Source organism: Brassica napus, chromosome C4 (genome assembly GCF_020379485.1).
Source record: "Brassica napus cultivar Da-Ae chromosome C4, Da-Ae, whole genome shotgun sequence".
Classification (NCBI taxonomy): Eukaryota; Viridiplantae; Streptophyta; class Magnoliopsida; order Brassicales; family Brassicaceae; genus Brassica; species Brassica napus.
In genome coordinates, this window is record NC_063447.1 from 53,521,345 (window position 1) to 53,537,205 (window position 15,861).

The following is a 15,861-nucleotide window of genomic DNA, read 5'->3' on the forward strand; positions in this document are numbered from 1 at the left end:
TAGACTATTAATTAACTTTATGATTTAATTGATGAAAAGTATAAATATATATAGATTTTAGATCAAATAATAAATCTCATGTATTGCAATTATTCTAGTAACTTAAATATATTTATTTAATGACTATAAGAATTTTTATTGTGATGACATATCATTTAAGCACAAATTTTACAATTTTTTTTCAAATAATATATAAAGGATATAATCCATCATATCCGATGTTTTCTCTATATTATTCGAAATTATCCTAAAAACCAGAACCAGACTGAAATCAAATTAGACCCAAATTTTTTTAGATATTTGTTGTCCGAACAAAAAAACCGAAATAACAAAACTGAAAGCAAACTAAATTTTATAAATATCCAAACAGTTTTTAAATTACTAAAACTGAACATCCAAAAACTGAAATACTCAGAACCGAAAACCAATCACCCATGCCTATAGCCACCCACTGTCACATTTTGGTTCTATTTGGGCTAGTTAGATATTGGGCCTAAGAGCTTTGCTAACATTTTATTTCTCTTGCCTTAAATTTGAATTTTTATTAACCCAAAAGGAAAACATTATTATCTGAAGAAAATATTGCCGACTCCGCCAACGATCATTTACAGGGTCGGTCGTCCACACATAAAAAGATAATCGACTTCTTAATTCATAACAAGAAATGACAAACACAAGAGAAAGCTTGAGAGACAATTCTAGATGGAGTCTGGGAGGCATGACCGCTCTTGTGACTGGTGGCTCCAAAGGCCTCGGGTCAGTCCCATACTCGCATTTCTCCTATTTCACACACTTTCGTAGTAATCCAATAATTAATCTGAGGTTCTCTTTTAAATCTTAGATTAATATGCTTATTTCATGGTAATTCGATCATTAATTAACATAGTCCTGAAAAGAAGAAAAGCTTGATGATAAATAAAGGTTATGCAATCCTGTTTACGCTTTGGTTTGGTTTGGTTTATCAGTTTTTTTTTCGCCATTTCACTTGTCATGCTCTTGCAAATTGACAATTCTACATGCAAGATCTCACTGTTTGTTTTTGATGCACCATGCTGATTTTTTTTCTAGTTCTTTATTTTAAATTATTTGTAGGAATTGTATTATATGAGAATTGAACTCTTGTGTTCCTTGTGTAAAAGATATACAATTTAATCATCCATTGAATCAAAAAGTTTCACCGGGTTCATTTTGGTTTTTCAGATTTTGATTTTTAGAAATGAAATATGTTTTTTTGGTAATCAGAAATGAAATATGTTAGTTTATAATTTATTTATTTTTGAGAAATAGTTTATAATTTTGTTTTGTTTTTGGCTCCGTTTGATGAATTTTAGGTCTAGGCGTCTAGCTGGACTCGTTCCTGTTCGTTCTTGGGGTTTATAGCTAAAGAAATCAACTCAAATGTAGTTAATATTATATTTACGTAATACGATTTTATTTTATTTTTTTCCCCGTTCCTATACAACCCCAAATTTCATGTGGAATATGATTTCCATTAGAGAAGCTGTGGTGGAGGAACTAGCTATGTTGGGAGCAAGAGTCCACACATGTGGTAGAAACGAAACTCAGCTTCAAGAACGCTTACACGAATGGCTAGCAAAAAGATTTCTGGTTACCACTTCTGTTTGTGACGTTTCTTTGCCTGACCAACGAGCGAGGCTCATGGAAACTGTCTCCTCTCTCTTCCAAGGGAAGCTCAACATACTTGTAAGTTTTATTTATATATACTAGCAGGATCAATATGCCTCCGGTCAAGATTAATTTATTTTGTCATGTCTTTTAAATGTTTGGTTTGGGTCTATTATATACGTATATAGGTAAATAACGCGGGAACCTCTATAGTAAAGCCTGCCACAGAATTTTCATCAGAAGACTTCTCATTTCTGATGGCTACGAATCTGGAGTCAGCTTTTCATCTCTCACAACTCGCGCATCCATTATTGAAAGCCTCGGGCTCAGGGAGCATTGTGGTCATGTCCTCCGCTGCTGGGGTTGTGCATATGAGCGTCGGATCCATCTACGGAGCAACTAAAGGTATTATATATACACTAACACACATTCGAATAATTAGGTCTAAACTTTAAATGCAAAAAAATAAAAATAAAAAAAGAATTATCCCTCGAGAAGACTTTAATAAATGGACACATTCCAGGAGCAATGAATCAGCTGGCTAGAAACTTAGCTTGTGAATGGGCAAGTGACAACATAAGGGTCAACTCAGTTTGTCCGTGGTTTATCACAACTCCTTTGGCTGTCAGCGTAAGATATCATTAAGTTACTTATGTACTTTGTTTTAAAATAAAAGTTTTATCTACTACTTGTGGGTTTAGTCTAGTTTAGACCACCCGCATCGGGGGTTTATGAGAGAGTCATGGGCTCGGTATCATAGGCCTTTTCGATTAAAAGAAATGAATAAATGGGTTTCAACCCGTGCACCGGGTCTTCCAAGTGAGCCCGTATGATACGGGGTCATGCCACGCGGCGCAGAGGGAGTGGCTACGCGATCTCGCGTGTTGAGTGAGAAAAAAAGGGTTTCGCGTGAAAGATCCCATTTTCCCTTCTCTCTTCGAAATCTAGGGTTTCTCCGTCTCTGAGGCGATTTCGTGTCCGAGTCCAGAGCCGGAGATTTTCTCGATCAATTCGTCGTCGGAGTCACTCGTAAACGCTCTCAGGTGAGTCTCAATCACTCCGAGGACGAGATAGCTTCGATTTGATCTCGAGAGGTTTCTAGGTTAAGGAAGTCGATTTGGGGGTTTCGTCTTAGGGTTGAAAATCGAGAAAATACTTGATAGGTTGCTAGGAAAAAACGCTGATACACTTACAGATCAAGAGCTTGCTCTAAAAAACAAACTCATATCTGAATTGCTTTAAGTTGGTGAGTGGTTATTTATTTTTTGAAATTTATAGTAGGTTGCTAGGAAATGCAGTGTATGATGTTTGTGTTTAAATCTTTTCCTTGATGTATATTGATATTGTAACTGTTGTGCTTTGTAGGTCACCAGTTCAAGGAGGAGGATGCGTGGATGGTTGCAGGTCTTTGTTTCTTTATGTATCAAATCAAGTCACGGGTGGTAATGTAGTAGTAGGTGGTTGTAGTGGTAGATTATGTAAGATGGAATCACGGGAGAGTGTAGTGTTTTCCAACTTTCTACACTCGTTTTATGTATGTATCAAATCAAGGGTATGTCCCCACGGCTTTGCTTTTGTACTCACAGGTGTATGTACCCACATGCTACTTGCTTCAATGTTTTTCTATATAAATGACTATGTGTTTCATTCTATTTATCTCATTCATGCATTTTATCAAAACTATCTTACCAACTATGTGATAGCCATACTTTTATCAAAACTATCTCACCATCTCGGAATCTCACCAACCAACACCACGAGAATCACAACAACAATCAAACAAGAATCACCAATCAACACAAAGAATCAACTCTACTACTCCTCAACCCCACAGATCATCTCTACCATTCAACAGAGGTAAGTTGAAAACCAAAAATTCTAAGTAATGAACATATCCTTAAATAATGAAATTCTAAATTCTATATTATCATATTTAAAACCAAAAAAAGGTTTATAATTTACTAAACTTAAAACCCAAAAAAAAAGATTCAAGAGAAATAAACAGATTTATAATTTTAATGAAAAACTTTACTAAGGTTAAAACCAAAATAATATAAAAAAAACTAAGGTTAAAACCCAAAAAAAAAATGAAGAGAAATAGAGAAATAAACTTTAAAAGAGGAAAAGCATACCATATATAAGAAATAAAAATTTGTTTTAAAAGTTTATTAAAAATTCCTCCCTATTGCCTTTTGTAGAAAAAATATTACAATAAATATCATCAACAATGTCTTCCTAATCAAGTGATGAAGCGGATGAAGTTTTTGATGAATTGGTCGATGAAGTAGTTGATAATTTCATCGATACAGTAATTGATGGTCAAACCAACAAACCAAAGAGGCGAGCTTATATTGAAAGAGATCGAGAACTAGGACACATTCGACTATGCAACGACTATTTCAGTAATAATCCAACGTACACACAAGATATGTTTAGGCGGCGGTTTCGAATGAACAAGCCATTGTTCCTTCGCATTGTCGACCGTCTAAGTACTGAAGTTCCGTACTTTCAGCAAAGAAGAGATGCTACCAGAAGGAACGGGCTATCTCCACTTCAAAAGTGTACGGCAGCGATACGTATGCTCGCATATGGTCAGTCAGGAGATACATATGACGAATATCTCCGGATGGCTGACAGTACATCACGTTTATGTTTGGAAAAATTCACTGATGCAATAATACAATTGTTTGGGGATGAGTATCTACGAACACCTACAGCCGAGGATCTTCAGCGATTACTCGATATTGGAGAGGTAAGGGGATTTTCGGGGATGATAGGCAGCATCGACTGTATGCACTGGGAGTGGAAAAGCTGCCCAACAGCTTGGAAAGGTCAGTTCACACGTGGTTCGGGAAAGCCGGCAATTGTCTTAGAAGCCGTGGCATCACAAGATCTTTGGATTTGGCACGCTTTTTTCGGCTTACCAGGTACCCTAAACGATATCAATGTTCTTGATCGGTCTCCAGTTTTTGATGACATCTTACATGGTCGAGCCCCTAAAGTGAAGTTCAAGGTCAACAACCACACTTATCGTATGGCCTACTATCTTACCGGCGACATTTATCCTCCATGGGCAACATTTATCGAATCCATCCCACTTCCTCAAGGTCGTAAAGCACATAAATTTGCAGAAATGCAAGAATCCGCCAGAAAAGATGTCGAACGGGCTTTTGGAGTATTGCAATCGAGGTTTGCAATTGTTAGGAACCCAGCTCTACAATGGGACAAGGAAAGGATAGGAAAAGTAATGATAGCTTGTGTCATATTGCACAATATGATAGTAGAGGACGAACGAGACAGATACGCTCCAATTGATATATCTGAGTTTGAGACAGGACAGTCTAGCAGAAGTTCGCAGGCGAGAAGCAGAGATAGTGTTAATGTACCCCTGATATGTTAGCCATGCGGAGAGAAGTTCGAGATAGCGACAAGCATCATCGTTTGAAAGCTGATTTAGTGGAAAATATTTGGCAAATGTTTGGTGATGAAGATGAATAAATAAGTTATGTATGTTACAAAAATTTCTCAATTTATGTAATGTACTTTTAATGTATTGAATAAAATGTTTTCATAATTTTAATAATATGTTTTAATATTTTATTCATTTTTTTGAATATTTTTAAAAAAAATTTTAAAAAAATTAATATTATTATTTTATTCCTATGAACTCCTTCTTCGGGTTCACTAATGCAGAAAACAGCATATCCGAATTTATAACTGTTCATGGACCCACGAAAAAATATTAAAAAAAGGGGCTCACCGATGCTCATGCTCTTACATGTAAAATCTCGCAGCTTTTTCGAAGTGATGAAAATATTAAAGAAAAAGTGGAGAGTAGGACACCGATGGGACGTGTTGGAGAACCAAACGAAGTCCCATCGCTTGTGGCGTTTCTCTGTTTGCCTGCGGCTTCGTATATAACAGGTCAAAGCATTTGCATTGACGGAGGTGCCACTATTAATGGCTTCTCTTTGCCTTAAAACACATTTATATATTATGAAAGACCTAAAACCAAAACATTCGTTAGATTTTCATTTTCTTAATAAACTATGTAATTTGATGAAAATTTATTAAACATGTATTTTTTCTTTTTACTGAGAGGTTTAACTTTATGGAATTTTCACTTGTAAATCATTCATATCTGAAGATGTTCCGTGAAACTCCCGGAAACGCATTCATATCAGAACTTTCCGAATAGATTCCGACAACTTACTTATGTAATCAGTCATATCTGAAGATGTTTCGGGAATGCATGATGGTATAGTACAGTTTAACCCGGTGGCAAAGTACAGTTTAACCTGGTTCTGTGACAAAAGGGTTCATACTTGTTCATGCAAATAGTTTATTGAATTAAAGAAAATCAATATCAAAATAATCAAAACCAATTTTCTCATGTAAAAACATTTTATATTACGAATAAGAGAGACAAAAAAATAACAAAGAGAATTTTATATTTTTTTAAAACTGAAACAATGGAGTAATATGCAAGCCAACCATGTAAACTGAAAAATAACAAACAGAATTTGCAAGAGATGAAGTTCAACTTTTAGGTTTCAGATAGATAACTTGAAGGAGGTTCTTTGTCTGTGCCGCGAGGCGCATACATGAGAATGAATCTTATGGACTAAATGTAACTAGGAGCAGTAGCTCTAACCAAAGATTAAGACAAACAGTAAGAAAGATTCAGACCAAATAGCATGCTATTATGATGCTCTTATGACTAAAGTTTTAAATATTCACGAGACCGCAAAACAAAAGGAGAGTTTTGGAGAGTGAAACCTTTCTCTCTTGATATACCAAGTTTAACATGTTGTCAGGTTTCTTTTAGGGCCTTCAGTTTTCTGTAACCCTTGTCGGTACCAAATATCCTGAAGTAAAAATAGGGAAACATTTTTACATGTCTATTAGTCTATGGTGCCGCAAGTAAGAAACAAAGTTCAGATATTTACCAATCCATGTAGACAAAAGTTGATGAGTAGTTCCCAGACTTTGTGTAGAGTAAACGGTGATGGTAGTCATGGAAGTCAGCACTGTAGGCACAACATTATTGTATATTCATGTTAACGTCTGATAATATCAAAAAAAGATGAGCTGAGTTTGATCTTACCCGCCATAGAGAGGAAGAAAATTAGATGGACTCCATGGGAAATGATAACCACAATGTGCTTCAACTGTCTCAATGACTCTAAGCACCAGCCACAACCAAAGGGTGATTAGGTGAGGCCCTGTGAGAGCCGGACCAATAAAGGTCGCAAAACCCAGGAAGAGAATCTCAGCGGGATGAGCATATTCTGACGTCAAACCAAACGGTGTGGCGTATCTGTAAGCAAGTAACACCATAAGATCATTTAGGAGGACAGAAACAAAAGATGGTGAGTAATGAATAAGCTTACTCATGGTGCACACTATGCACGTTCTTGTACAGCCATTTTGTATGCAAGATCCTATGACCCCAATAGAATACAAAATCCTCAATGATGAAGAAGAATAAGATCTGGGCAGACACCACTTTCCTGCATGAGAAATCACCAAAGGTTGGTTTCATAATACAGATCAAACGTAACATTCTACTGCCAAATGAAAGAGTATACCACCACTAAAGAACCTTATAATAATACCAGGAGGGCAGAGGAAAACTGCTCTGCATGCCCATGAATTTGAAGACACGGTAAGAGAACATCATGAGGGGGAAGTTTACACATGAATGGTAAAACAATAGCCACGCTATGCATTTTCCTTGCGCTTCAGGAGTGTTATGTTTTGTCTGCACAAAGACCAAGCAAGAGTAATTGTTTCATATGTTTCTCTATCACTAAAGATTTGAAAGATTTTATTTTTTAATTCATGTGCTAGTCACTTGGTGATCCTTTCCACTCAATAAGTAGGTCACACAAAAAGAGTATAAGTGTACAGGTAAGTCCCATGAATCACGAGAAGAGGAGGCAAAACCTGAATTTTGTAATTGCTCAGCAAACCCGTTCTTTCAAGGAGAATGTAAGGGAGACCAGACAAGAAGAAGACAGTTTCGTGGACGATGAAACTCCCAATGCACGCCAGTTGAAAGTCGCTGAAGTTAGAAACAAGGTACTAACATTGTCACCAGAAACAAAAGGGTCAGTGGCAGCTTTAACTTCCAAGCTAAGAAACAAGCATAGCTTCCGAGCTAACAGCACGTATGTATACAAGCTTAAGAAGACGTTCAAAGAAGAACCGTTCATATGACAAACGAAAAGCAAAGACTCCAAAGCGGTAATTATCTAATACCAAACAGAGGATACTCTACAGACTATAGAGTGATGATCATGCTTCTACAAAAAATCAGGTCAAGTTCCAAAAAAAGAACAAAGTGGAGAATCACGTTTGATATGGAACCAGATCTGAAACCACAAGCACGAAGAGGCCTCAACAATCCAATGCGGTGGACCACACCACAAACAAGAATCAATCGAACAAGGTAGATACATGCGTAAGCACATTTAGATAACATCGTGTATACCTGCCAACCGGATTCGACGAGGGAATCCATTGATAGAGAGAAGGAAGAGAAAAACGCACGACGGATCTCCGCGGCGGAGAAGATAATAGCTAGAGACCCAAGAGAAGAGTGAGTAAGAGAGAGAGAGTGAGAGACACAACACAATATTTAAGTTGTTTCTGACACCAAGTTGTGTATATTCTTTAGATCTCTTGTCTTTACCACATCACACGTGCGCGCACACAGAGATTTATTTTCATTTTTAATCCTGAATTACAAGGATTTATTCCTTTAGCACCATATGTTCTTGCATGTGACACTGGCACCACTTGAGTTATTTTGAAACTGAGCAGTACGGATTTATTGTTTTGTTGTTATCACATATGAATCTGCGAGCTATGGTGTCGAAACTAGGGACTCTGAAGTTTTTGATTTTAAATAAGAAATATAAGAGAAATTTCTTACTTAAAACCTAAGAGACATCCGGACGAGCTAGCTCAACTGGTAACACTTCAGGCATTTGTCTGAGAAGTCACGAGTTCGAGTCTCGGACGGGGAAGAGTGTCCAGAGCCGTAACAGGTACAAAGGCTGGCTCCAGGCCTAGAGGGATTAAGGCCGAAAGCCCGAACCCATCCTGGTTAAAAAAAAAAAAAAAAAAAAGCAAAAGACGTTTTTTATATTAGGCTAAAAATCTCACCCTAAAAAACCTGCATTAATCATGTTCTTAAGAATCTAATAGTATTAAAAAAAAAGAGAGAGAAATAAATCGATACACTTTACAAACATGGAGAGATGTGAGTTTGTTACTCTACTTCGATAACTTCGAGAGAGTCTATGTGTTCTGCTAACCACTAAGAGCATCTGCATCGCTAAAATCTCTTATTTTATTTTTTATTTTTATTTTTTCTGATTTCAAAAAAAACGCACCAATCGCGGACCAACAGTGCAAAAGACACATAGCACACGTTTCTTATTGTGCACACTTTATATACCGTTTTTTGCAAAATCGTGGGTTCCCCTTTAGAAACTACGGGTGATGCAGATGTTCTAAGGTCCCAAATGTGCAGTTGAGTAGTTCTCTGTCTCTAGAGCCTTTTGCCAGTGTACAGCTACAGCAATTTATCAAATAACCAAAAAGATAATCAAAAAGCTGAGCCAAATTAACAACAGTCATAAAAAGAGTGAGTTCAATGTAACTGCACATAAGTATTTGTCTCTGATGACACATTATTAATAAAATAAGCTAATTTATGTGATAACACAACAAAAATAAGAGTAGGATAGCTTGAAGATTATTTATGTTTTCTAGCCCTTAATTCTAAGTACATAGAACCAAGAGCTAGCTAAACCTGAAGCAGGAAATGTAAGAAACACGCATGTGGTGTCACTATATAAGTTAAGAAAAAAAAGATTTACCTTTTGGAGTATTGTTATTTTGAAGCTTTTGGAGGTAAATGGATAGTTTTCGCCATAGAAATGGCGATCTCTTATCTGACGGCTTTAGGATTTGGAATAAGCACATTAAGCTCAATCCAGTAATTTTAGTTTAGAATCCAAACTTCACGGTTTATATATTTAGACACATCTTTACACTTTCCCTAGTAAGAAATCGATTCCAACCTTTTTATATATTTACCGATTTTATTTCATAATCAGCCTGAAAATGCAAGTTAAAACTGGGTTAAAAAATACACAAGTTGAAGCCCAAAGGCCCACAACGTAATTGCTATTCACTAACTTACTATCTATATCAAAAAAAAAAAACTTACTATCTATATCATCATCTTTAATGTATTTATCATCATCTTTAATGTATTTTACTTTTATAATAAATAAATTCTATACTATATGGAATTTACTCTAGTGTTTTACTTTAAAATAGTACTCCATTTCTTAAAATATAGTAAAAATAGAAATTGTTATTTCTTTCTTTAAATGTAAAGGAAAGAATAGTAATTTATAATTATATTTTAGAAGAATATTACAGAAATAAAGTAATAATGTTGGAGATGCATATTAAAATACAAACAGAAATGGAAAAACAAGTAGACAAAGAAACTTTGCCGGAATGAGGAAGTCGTTGAGCCCTCAAAATTGGATCCAAGCGAAAGCTGAATCAGATTCTTAATTTTTTGCACAACCGCCTGAGCTTTTGCCTAGATACACCTGAATGAAGTCTAGATTTCCTTTCTTTCCAAGTTATTTTGCCTCTTTTCATATATAATCAGAAAAACAAAAGAAATAGAAAATAACAAGTTATTTAGCTTACGTTTTGATTGACACTCAAGACTTTCTTCTTTGAATTGTTTTCTTGTTTTTTATTGATGAAATGGTGAAACTTTGAGGATAACAAGTAAAAAGAAAAAAACTGCACTGATACCAAATGCTAATTTTGGTCCCAACGGAAAAACGAATAGAAGAAGTATTTTATTCAAAGTCTAGACTACCTTTCTTTCTGACTTCAGCCAAGTCATAAGAAAACAAAGACACGAAAAAACAACACGGCTTTACTAACTAATAGTCTAACACTATACTAATACACTAGGATAATACATGCGCCTTGTGCAGGGTGAGTTTATTTCTACATATTATCGATAATGTTTTTATATATTTGATCATTTTATTTATATATATACAATATTTTTTGTTGTTATTATATAATTTCTTTCCGCTGGATCAGATCAATTTTTATTAAAAATGATGGAACAAAACTATAATTAATACATCATGGGTTGATCGGATTGGACATTAAACAAATTATGACATAAAAACCTTATTTTTTTCATCGAACACATTCTTGAAAAAAATGAACAGTGTTGTTTTCACATTTGAATTATTTTGACTTTTATCTTCCATATGGTTTTGAAAGCTTTCAAATCAACCATCGAACTGATACATGTCATTTTAATGTTTTTAGTCGTATACTTAAGGAAAACTTACATTTTTGTAATTTAAAGTCGTTTTAAAAAATTCAAAATATAACATATAAGAAAAAATCTAACATATAAAAAAAATATAACATATAAGGTGTCCTCATTATTGTATTTTAAAGTCGTTTTAAAAAAAAAAACATATAACGTTTCGTCATTTTTATAATTTAATGTCATTTAAAAAAATTCCAAATATAACATATAAGAAAAAATCTAATTTTTTTATTATATGATTAATGTGATTGTTTATTTTTTTTTAATAATATAAAATTAAACAAAATGAAAAAGATGCAAAAATTGTTATCAAATCTTTATTATTCATAATCATTAATTGTCATATATATGTAAATCATATTAGGCAATTTCGCAGCTTTTATTTAGGGAAACAAATACACAATTCTTATATTTTAGGTTAATATAATGTTCTCTAGTGAACATTAAACAAATTATGACATAAAAACCTTATTTTTTCCCTCGAACACATTCTTGAAAAAGTGAACAGTATTGTTTTCACAGTTAAATTATTTTGACTTTTATCTTACATATAGTTTTGAAAGCTTTCAAATCAACCATCGAACTGATACATGTCATTTTAGTGTTGTAGTCGTATACTTAAGGAAAACTTACATTTTGTAGTCGTTTTAAAAAATTCAAAATATAACATATAATTCAAAATATAACATATAAGAAAAAGTCTAACATATAAGAAAAATATAACATATAAAGTGTCCTCAATTTTGTATTTAAAAGTCGTTTAAAAAAATATATAACATTAGATCCAAGAAAAAAATACATTAGATCCAAGAAAGTTAGTTGAATTGTATCGGTCCATTTTGTTCGATGCCACCTTTAAAAATACAATAATAGCATAAGCTGCATAAAACACACCCCAAAGGCAACATATATTTATATTTATCGCCATTTTCGTTATTCCCCATTAAAGAAAAAAAAAAAGATTATTCGTTTTCAACAATCACAAGCCACAACGACTTAACCCTTTAAAAGATTCCATTAAACAAAAAGAAAATTCCACATTCCGTTAAATTTAACGACCGTTACCTACATTTTGAGACATCTATAAACTCTTTTAAGTTCCATTTTCTTCTCTCCCCCGTATTGCTGGATCATCAGTACTTTTTCTTCTCTTTGTTTCTTAGGATTATTATGTCTTTTATCTCTAACAATAAGATAAATTCATGACATTCAAGATTTCATCAGAAGAAGACAATATCCCGTTCGCCTCTTCGTCTGATTCTCAGGTTCGTTTTCTTGAACGTTAAAATTCACAAGAAAGATCAAAACGTTGTTTTCCTTCTCTAACGTTAGCCGTTGATTAACAGCTTATGGAATTGGAACACATCCGTATCTCGAAACCCGACGATGGCTGTGAAGAAACAGAGGAAGCCATTCCTCTGTCTTGCGCCTTTACGAGGCAAGAACATTGCGTTTCCGAGTCGAGAGAACGCGAAGAATCGATCCAAAGACTAACCAGCCTCATCTGTATTTATCTGATCGTTATGTCGGTACAGATCGTTGGAGGTTACAAGGCCAATAGCCTCGCGGTGATGACGGACGCTGCGCATCTGCTGTCCGACGTGGCGGGTCTATGTGTTTCTTTACTGGCGATCAAGGTCTCGAGCTGGGAAGCGAATCCTAGAAACTCGTTTGGGTTCAAACGTCTTGAGGTCTTAGCAGCTTTCTTGTCTGTTCAGCTCATATGGCTTGTCTCTGGAGTTATAATATACGAAGCCATTCAAAGACTTCTTACCAGAAGCAGAGAGGTTAATGGTGAAATCATGTTTGGGATCTCGGCTTTCGGGTTTTTCATGAACTTGGTTATGGTCATTTGGTTAGGACACAACCATAGCCACCACCACCATAATCATCATCATCAACATTCTCACGAGGAGGAAGATGAGGAGATGGATCCTTTAAAAGGTGGTACTGAGGAGAAACCGTCGTCGAAGGCGATGAACATTAACATACAAGGAGCTTATCTACACGCGATGGCGGATATGATTCAGTCACTTGGTGTTATGATAGGTGGAGGCATAATTTGGGTGAAGCCCAAATGGGTTTTGGTTGATTTGATATGCACTCTTGTTTTCTCTGCCTTTGCTCTTGCTGCCACTCTTCCAATGCTCAAGAACATATTTGGTATACTAATGGAGCGTGCACCGCGCGATTTAGACATAGAGAAGCTCGAGAGAGGGCTCAGGCGTATCAGTGGAGTTAAGATTGTTCATGATCTTCATGTTTGGGAGATAACAGTTGGGAGAATTGTATTGTCGTGCCATATCTTGCCCGAACCCGGAGCTAGTTCCTTAGAGATTATTCATGATGTAAGAAATTTCTGTAGGAAAACTTGTGGGATTCATCATGTAACAGTTCAGGTTGAATAGCAAAAGAGAGTAAATATACATATACATATGCATTTCTTATAACTATAACGACCGCACCGCAGTTATTCTGCATGTTGCTATTCGGACCCATAAGTGACAAAGTAATCTCAAACTTTTCCTCATTCAGACAGGTTTCTGAAAGAACTCTTACGTACACAACACAAGAACTGATAATGATATCTCAACACACAAAACAAGATTCAAACATGAACAAAGAGGTTCTTTGATTTATTGAACTTAATTATATATATAATCGTTATCATCAAACCGATTTGAGCTTGAGACTATCCATGCGAGCTCTTATGTAGTTGAGATGTTCATCTTCAGGAGGGATACATTTCTTGATGACATCAACGTCCAACAGATTCTTCACCCATCTGTGAATCTCTGGGAACATCTCCACCGGAACAACCTTGACTCCAACGACCTCTTCCGTTCTCATCAGCCAAAACGCCACCAAAGTTGCAACTATGTCCACGAACCCCAAGCTTTCCCCACCGAGAAAGTCTTTACCCACAAGCTCTTTCTCCATCAACTTCAATAAATCTCTGGTCGCTTCCACCGCCGCGTCTTTTTCCTCTCCGACCTTCCCCACCACTTTCATCGCCGTCACATAAATCTGATATTCGCTATAACCGGTTAAAAACTAAACCGGTTATTAATATTTGAAATTTAGAAGTCAACCTCATCATACCTGTTCATCGACGAATCTGGCCCAAAAACGAGCTATAGCTCTGTCGTACGGGTCTTGAGGCAGGATTGGATTGTTTTGCCATGTCTCATCGATGTACTCAAGGATCACGAGTGATTCGGAGATTGGTTTACCATTATGGAGAAGAACCGGAATCATCTTGTGAACCGGGTTTGATTGGAGTAGCAAAGGGCTCTTGTTGGCGATATCTTGCTCGGAGAATTCGTATGGTAAACCTTTGAGGGTGAGAGCTATCTCGACCCGGCGGCTGAAAGGACTTGCCCACATCCCGAGTAGCTTCACTTCCTCTGACCTCTCCGCCATTGTCTCTCTCTTTAGCTCACTGTAAGCTTTGCCTCTTGATTTCTTGAGTTTGGCTTTTACTTATAGAGTTCTGATCATTGCGGTAGCAAAGTCAACGTGATGTGAGTTTAACTAGAGCATGTGCAATCCGGTTTACTAATATGTTCACATTCGTAATCTGGTTTATTTTAAGTTCGGTTTGATAAAATTGTAGTTTTTTTTCTCGGGTAAAATATTAAATAAATTCTAATCGGTGACTATTATAAGAACATTAAAAATGAATAGAAAAAAAAATAGAAAAATGAAAATGAAAATAATCTTTTCAATTTCAGTGAAGAACAAATTTGTTCTATATTTGTCCAAACCAAAAAGAACGAAAAAAAATGGAAAAGAAAAACAATTCTTTGTAAATGGAAATTTTTTTTAGGAACCATAAAAAATGCATTACACCCAAAATTGTAGTTGAATATTTGCTTACAAGTTACAATGCATATAACGGTCTAGGTTCGTTTTTTACGATTATAAAAAAATTCAGACGGTTGATAGGTTTTGGTTTAATTAATTCGGTTTGATTTTGGTGTTGACGTCACTAGTGACGAAACAGTGCATTGAAATTGAAACTTAAATAAATGCACCTTTTGTCTTCAAAAATGCTTAGGAGTTTGTCCCACATCGGACAGAAGAGGTTCTTCTCAATTGTTTAAATAGGCAAGGCTTTGGTCAAATAAGGCAATGGGGTGGGCCCCAGGAGATGTGTCTGCTTATTCCCATCTAAACCCTGAACCGTCCCTGTAAAACTGGGGATTTTAAGCTGTTGGGGGGTCTTTGGCCGGCGTTTCCCCCGAATAATAATTAAAAAACGTCGATGGTTTCATAAGAGGCTCATCTCCATGTAGACCCATTGGGTTGGGCGGGTTGGTTTGTTAGGTGGTTCTGTTGAAACCAGATTGGTCTCTGCGGTTAACCGTTTCCTCGCCTTTCCCTCCCACCCCCAAATTTTGTTGGTCTTTCTAATATAGTTTTTTTTTCTTTGACACCATATAGTTTTTTTACTTTGTTTTTGTTCAAAATATCGTTTAGAAGATTTTTTACCAAGAGTTATTTTTGGATTCATCCCCTAAGATGTTACCAATCAATAATGTTTAAGTATTGGATATTTGATATCTTTTAAAAAAGAAACAAAATTGAATTTCCAAAGTAGATTATATTTTTAAAATAAAAATAAAAGTACATAAAAATAGTAATAATTACAAAAAAATAAATAAATTAATATTATTAAGCCGTCAGCAAAATATTAAACCTTATGCCCTAAATCCTAAATCCTAAACCCTAAACCCTAAACTTTTGGATAAACCATAATTTTTCAGATAAACCATAATTTTTCAGATAAACCCTAAACCTTTGGTTAAATCTTAAACCCTAAATCATACATT

General features: G+C 35.4%; 4 protein-coding genes across 16 annotated transcripts; 2 read left to right on the forward strand and 2 right to left on the reverse strand.

The window, feature by feature from the left end:
- Nucleotides 1-548: 548 nt before the first annotated feature.
- On the forward strand, nt 549-5,720 carry LOC106446965 (senescence-associated protein 13). Of its 13 annotated transcripts, none has more exons than XM_048753937.1 (6): nt 560-756; nt 1,332-1,400; nt 1,502-1,704; nt 1,815-2,031; nt 2,150-2,256; nt 5,421-5,720. In XM_048753937.1, the coding sequence occupies exons 3-6, from the start codon at nt 1,522-1,524 to the stop codon at nt 5,604-5,606; spliced, it is 693 nt and encodes a 230-aa protein (XP_048609894.1). In that variant the 5' UTR covers nt 560-756; nt 1,332-1,400; nt 1,502-1,521; the 3' UTR covers nt 5,607-5,720. The 13 variants fall into 13 exon arrangements, 11 of the variants coding, with proteins under 11 accessions (XP_048609893.1, XP_048609889.1, XP_048609891.1 ...); XM_048753935.1 differs by having other exon boundaries at nt 561-756; nt 1,497-1,704; XM_048753936.1 differs by lacking the exon at nt 1,332-1,400 and having other exon boundaries at nt 549-756.
- A 439-nt stretch (nt 5,721-6,159) lies between these two features.
- On the reverse strand, nt 6,160-8,281 carry LOC106450054 (methylsterol monooxygenase 2-1). The gene is made up of 7 exons (XM_013891707.3): nt 8,123-8,281; nt 7,576-7,713; nt 7,245-7,390; nt 7,020-7,139; nt 6,734-6,946; nt 6,576-6,656; nt 6,160-6,494 (listed from the first exon to the last, which is right to left on the reverse strand). The coding sequence occupies exons 1-7, from the start codon at nt 8,150-8,152 to the stop codon at nt 6,440-6,442; spliced, it is 783 nt and encodes a 260-aa protein (XP_013747161.1). The 5' UTR covers nt 8,153-8,281; the 3' UTR covers nt 6,160-6,439.
- A 3,713-nt stretch (nt 8,282-11,994) lies between these two features.
- LOC106446967 (metal tolerance protein B-like) lies at nt 11,995-13,466 on the forward strand. The gene is made up of 2 exons (XM_013888807.3): nt 11,995-12,291; nt 12,373-13,466. The coding sequence occupies exons 1-2, from the start codon at nt 12,229-12,231 to the stop codon at nt 13,432-13,434; spliced, it is 1,125 nt and encodes a 374-aa protein (XP_013744261.2). The 5' UTR covers nt 11,995-12,228; the 3' UTR covers nt 13,435-13,466.
- A 62-nt stretch (nt 13,467-13,528) lies between these two features.
- On the reverse strand, nt 13,529-14,523 carry LOC106446968 (glutathione S-transferase U7). Its single transcript, XM_013888808.2, has 2 exons — nt 14,129-14,523; nt 13,529-14,053 (listed from the first exon to the last, which is right to left on the reverse strand). The coding sequence occupies exons 1-2, from the start codon at nt 14,447-14,449 to the stop codon at nt 13,697-13,699; spliced, it is 678 nt and encodes a 225-aa protein (XP_013744262.1). The 5' UTR covers nt 14,450-14,523; the 3' UTR covers nt 13,529-13,696.
- Nucleotides 14,524-15,861: the final 1,338 nt, after the last annotated feature.

What these genes read in the sequence shown, in the direction of transcription:
- LOC106446965 (XM_048753930.1), top strand. Translation starts at nt 4,055, where the DNA reads ATGTTTAGGCGGCGGTTTCGAATGAACAAGCCATTGTTCCTTCGCATT.
- LOC106450054 (XM_013891707.3), bottom strand. Translation starts at nt 8,152, where the DNA reads ATGGATTCCCTCGTCGAATCCGGTTGGCAG. An exon ending in TGAGCAATTACAAAATTCAG is followed by an intron (nt 7,391 to 7,575) that starts GTTTTGCCTCCT and finishes GTCTTTGTGCAG; the next exon opens with ACAAAACATAACACTCCTGA. An exon ending in TTTCTTCCTCTCTATGGCGG is followed by an intron (nt 6,657 to 6,733) that starts GTAAGATCAAAC and finishes TTGTGCCTACAG; the next exon opens with TGCTGACTTCCATGACTACC.
- LOC106446967 (XM_013888807.3), top strand. Translation starts at nt 12,229, where the DNA reads ATGACATTCAAGATTTCATCAGAAGAAGACAATATCCCGTTCGCCTCT. An exon ending in CCTCTTCGTCTGATTCTCAG is followed by an intron (nt 12,292 to 12,372) that starts GTTCGTTTTCTT and finishes GTTGATTAACAG; the next exon opens with CTTATGGAATTGGAACACAT.
- LOC106446968 (XM_013888808.2), bottom strand. Translation starts at nt 14,449, where the DNA reads ATGGCGGAGAGGTCAGAGGAAGTGAAGCTACTCGGGATGTGGGCAAGT. An exon ending in CCAGATTCGTCGATGAACAG is followed by an intron (nt 14,054 to 14,128) that starts GTATGATGAGGT and finishes AGCGAATATCAG; the next exon opens with ATTTATGTGACGGCGATGAA.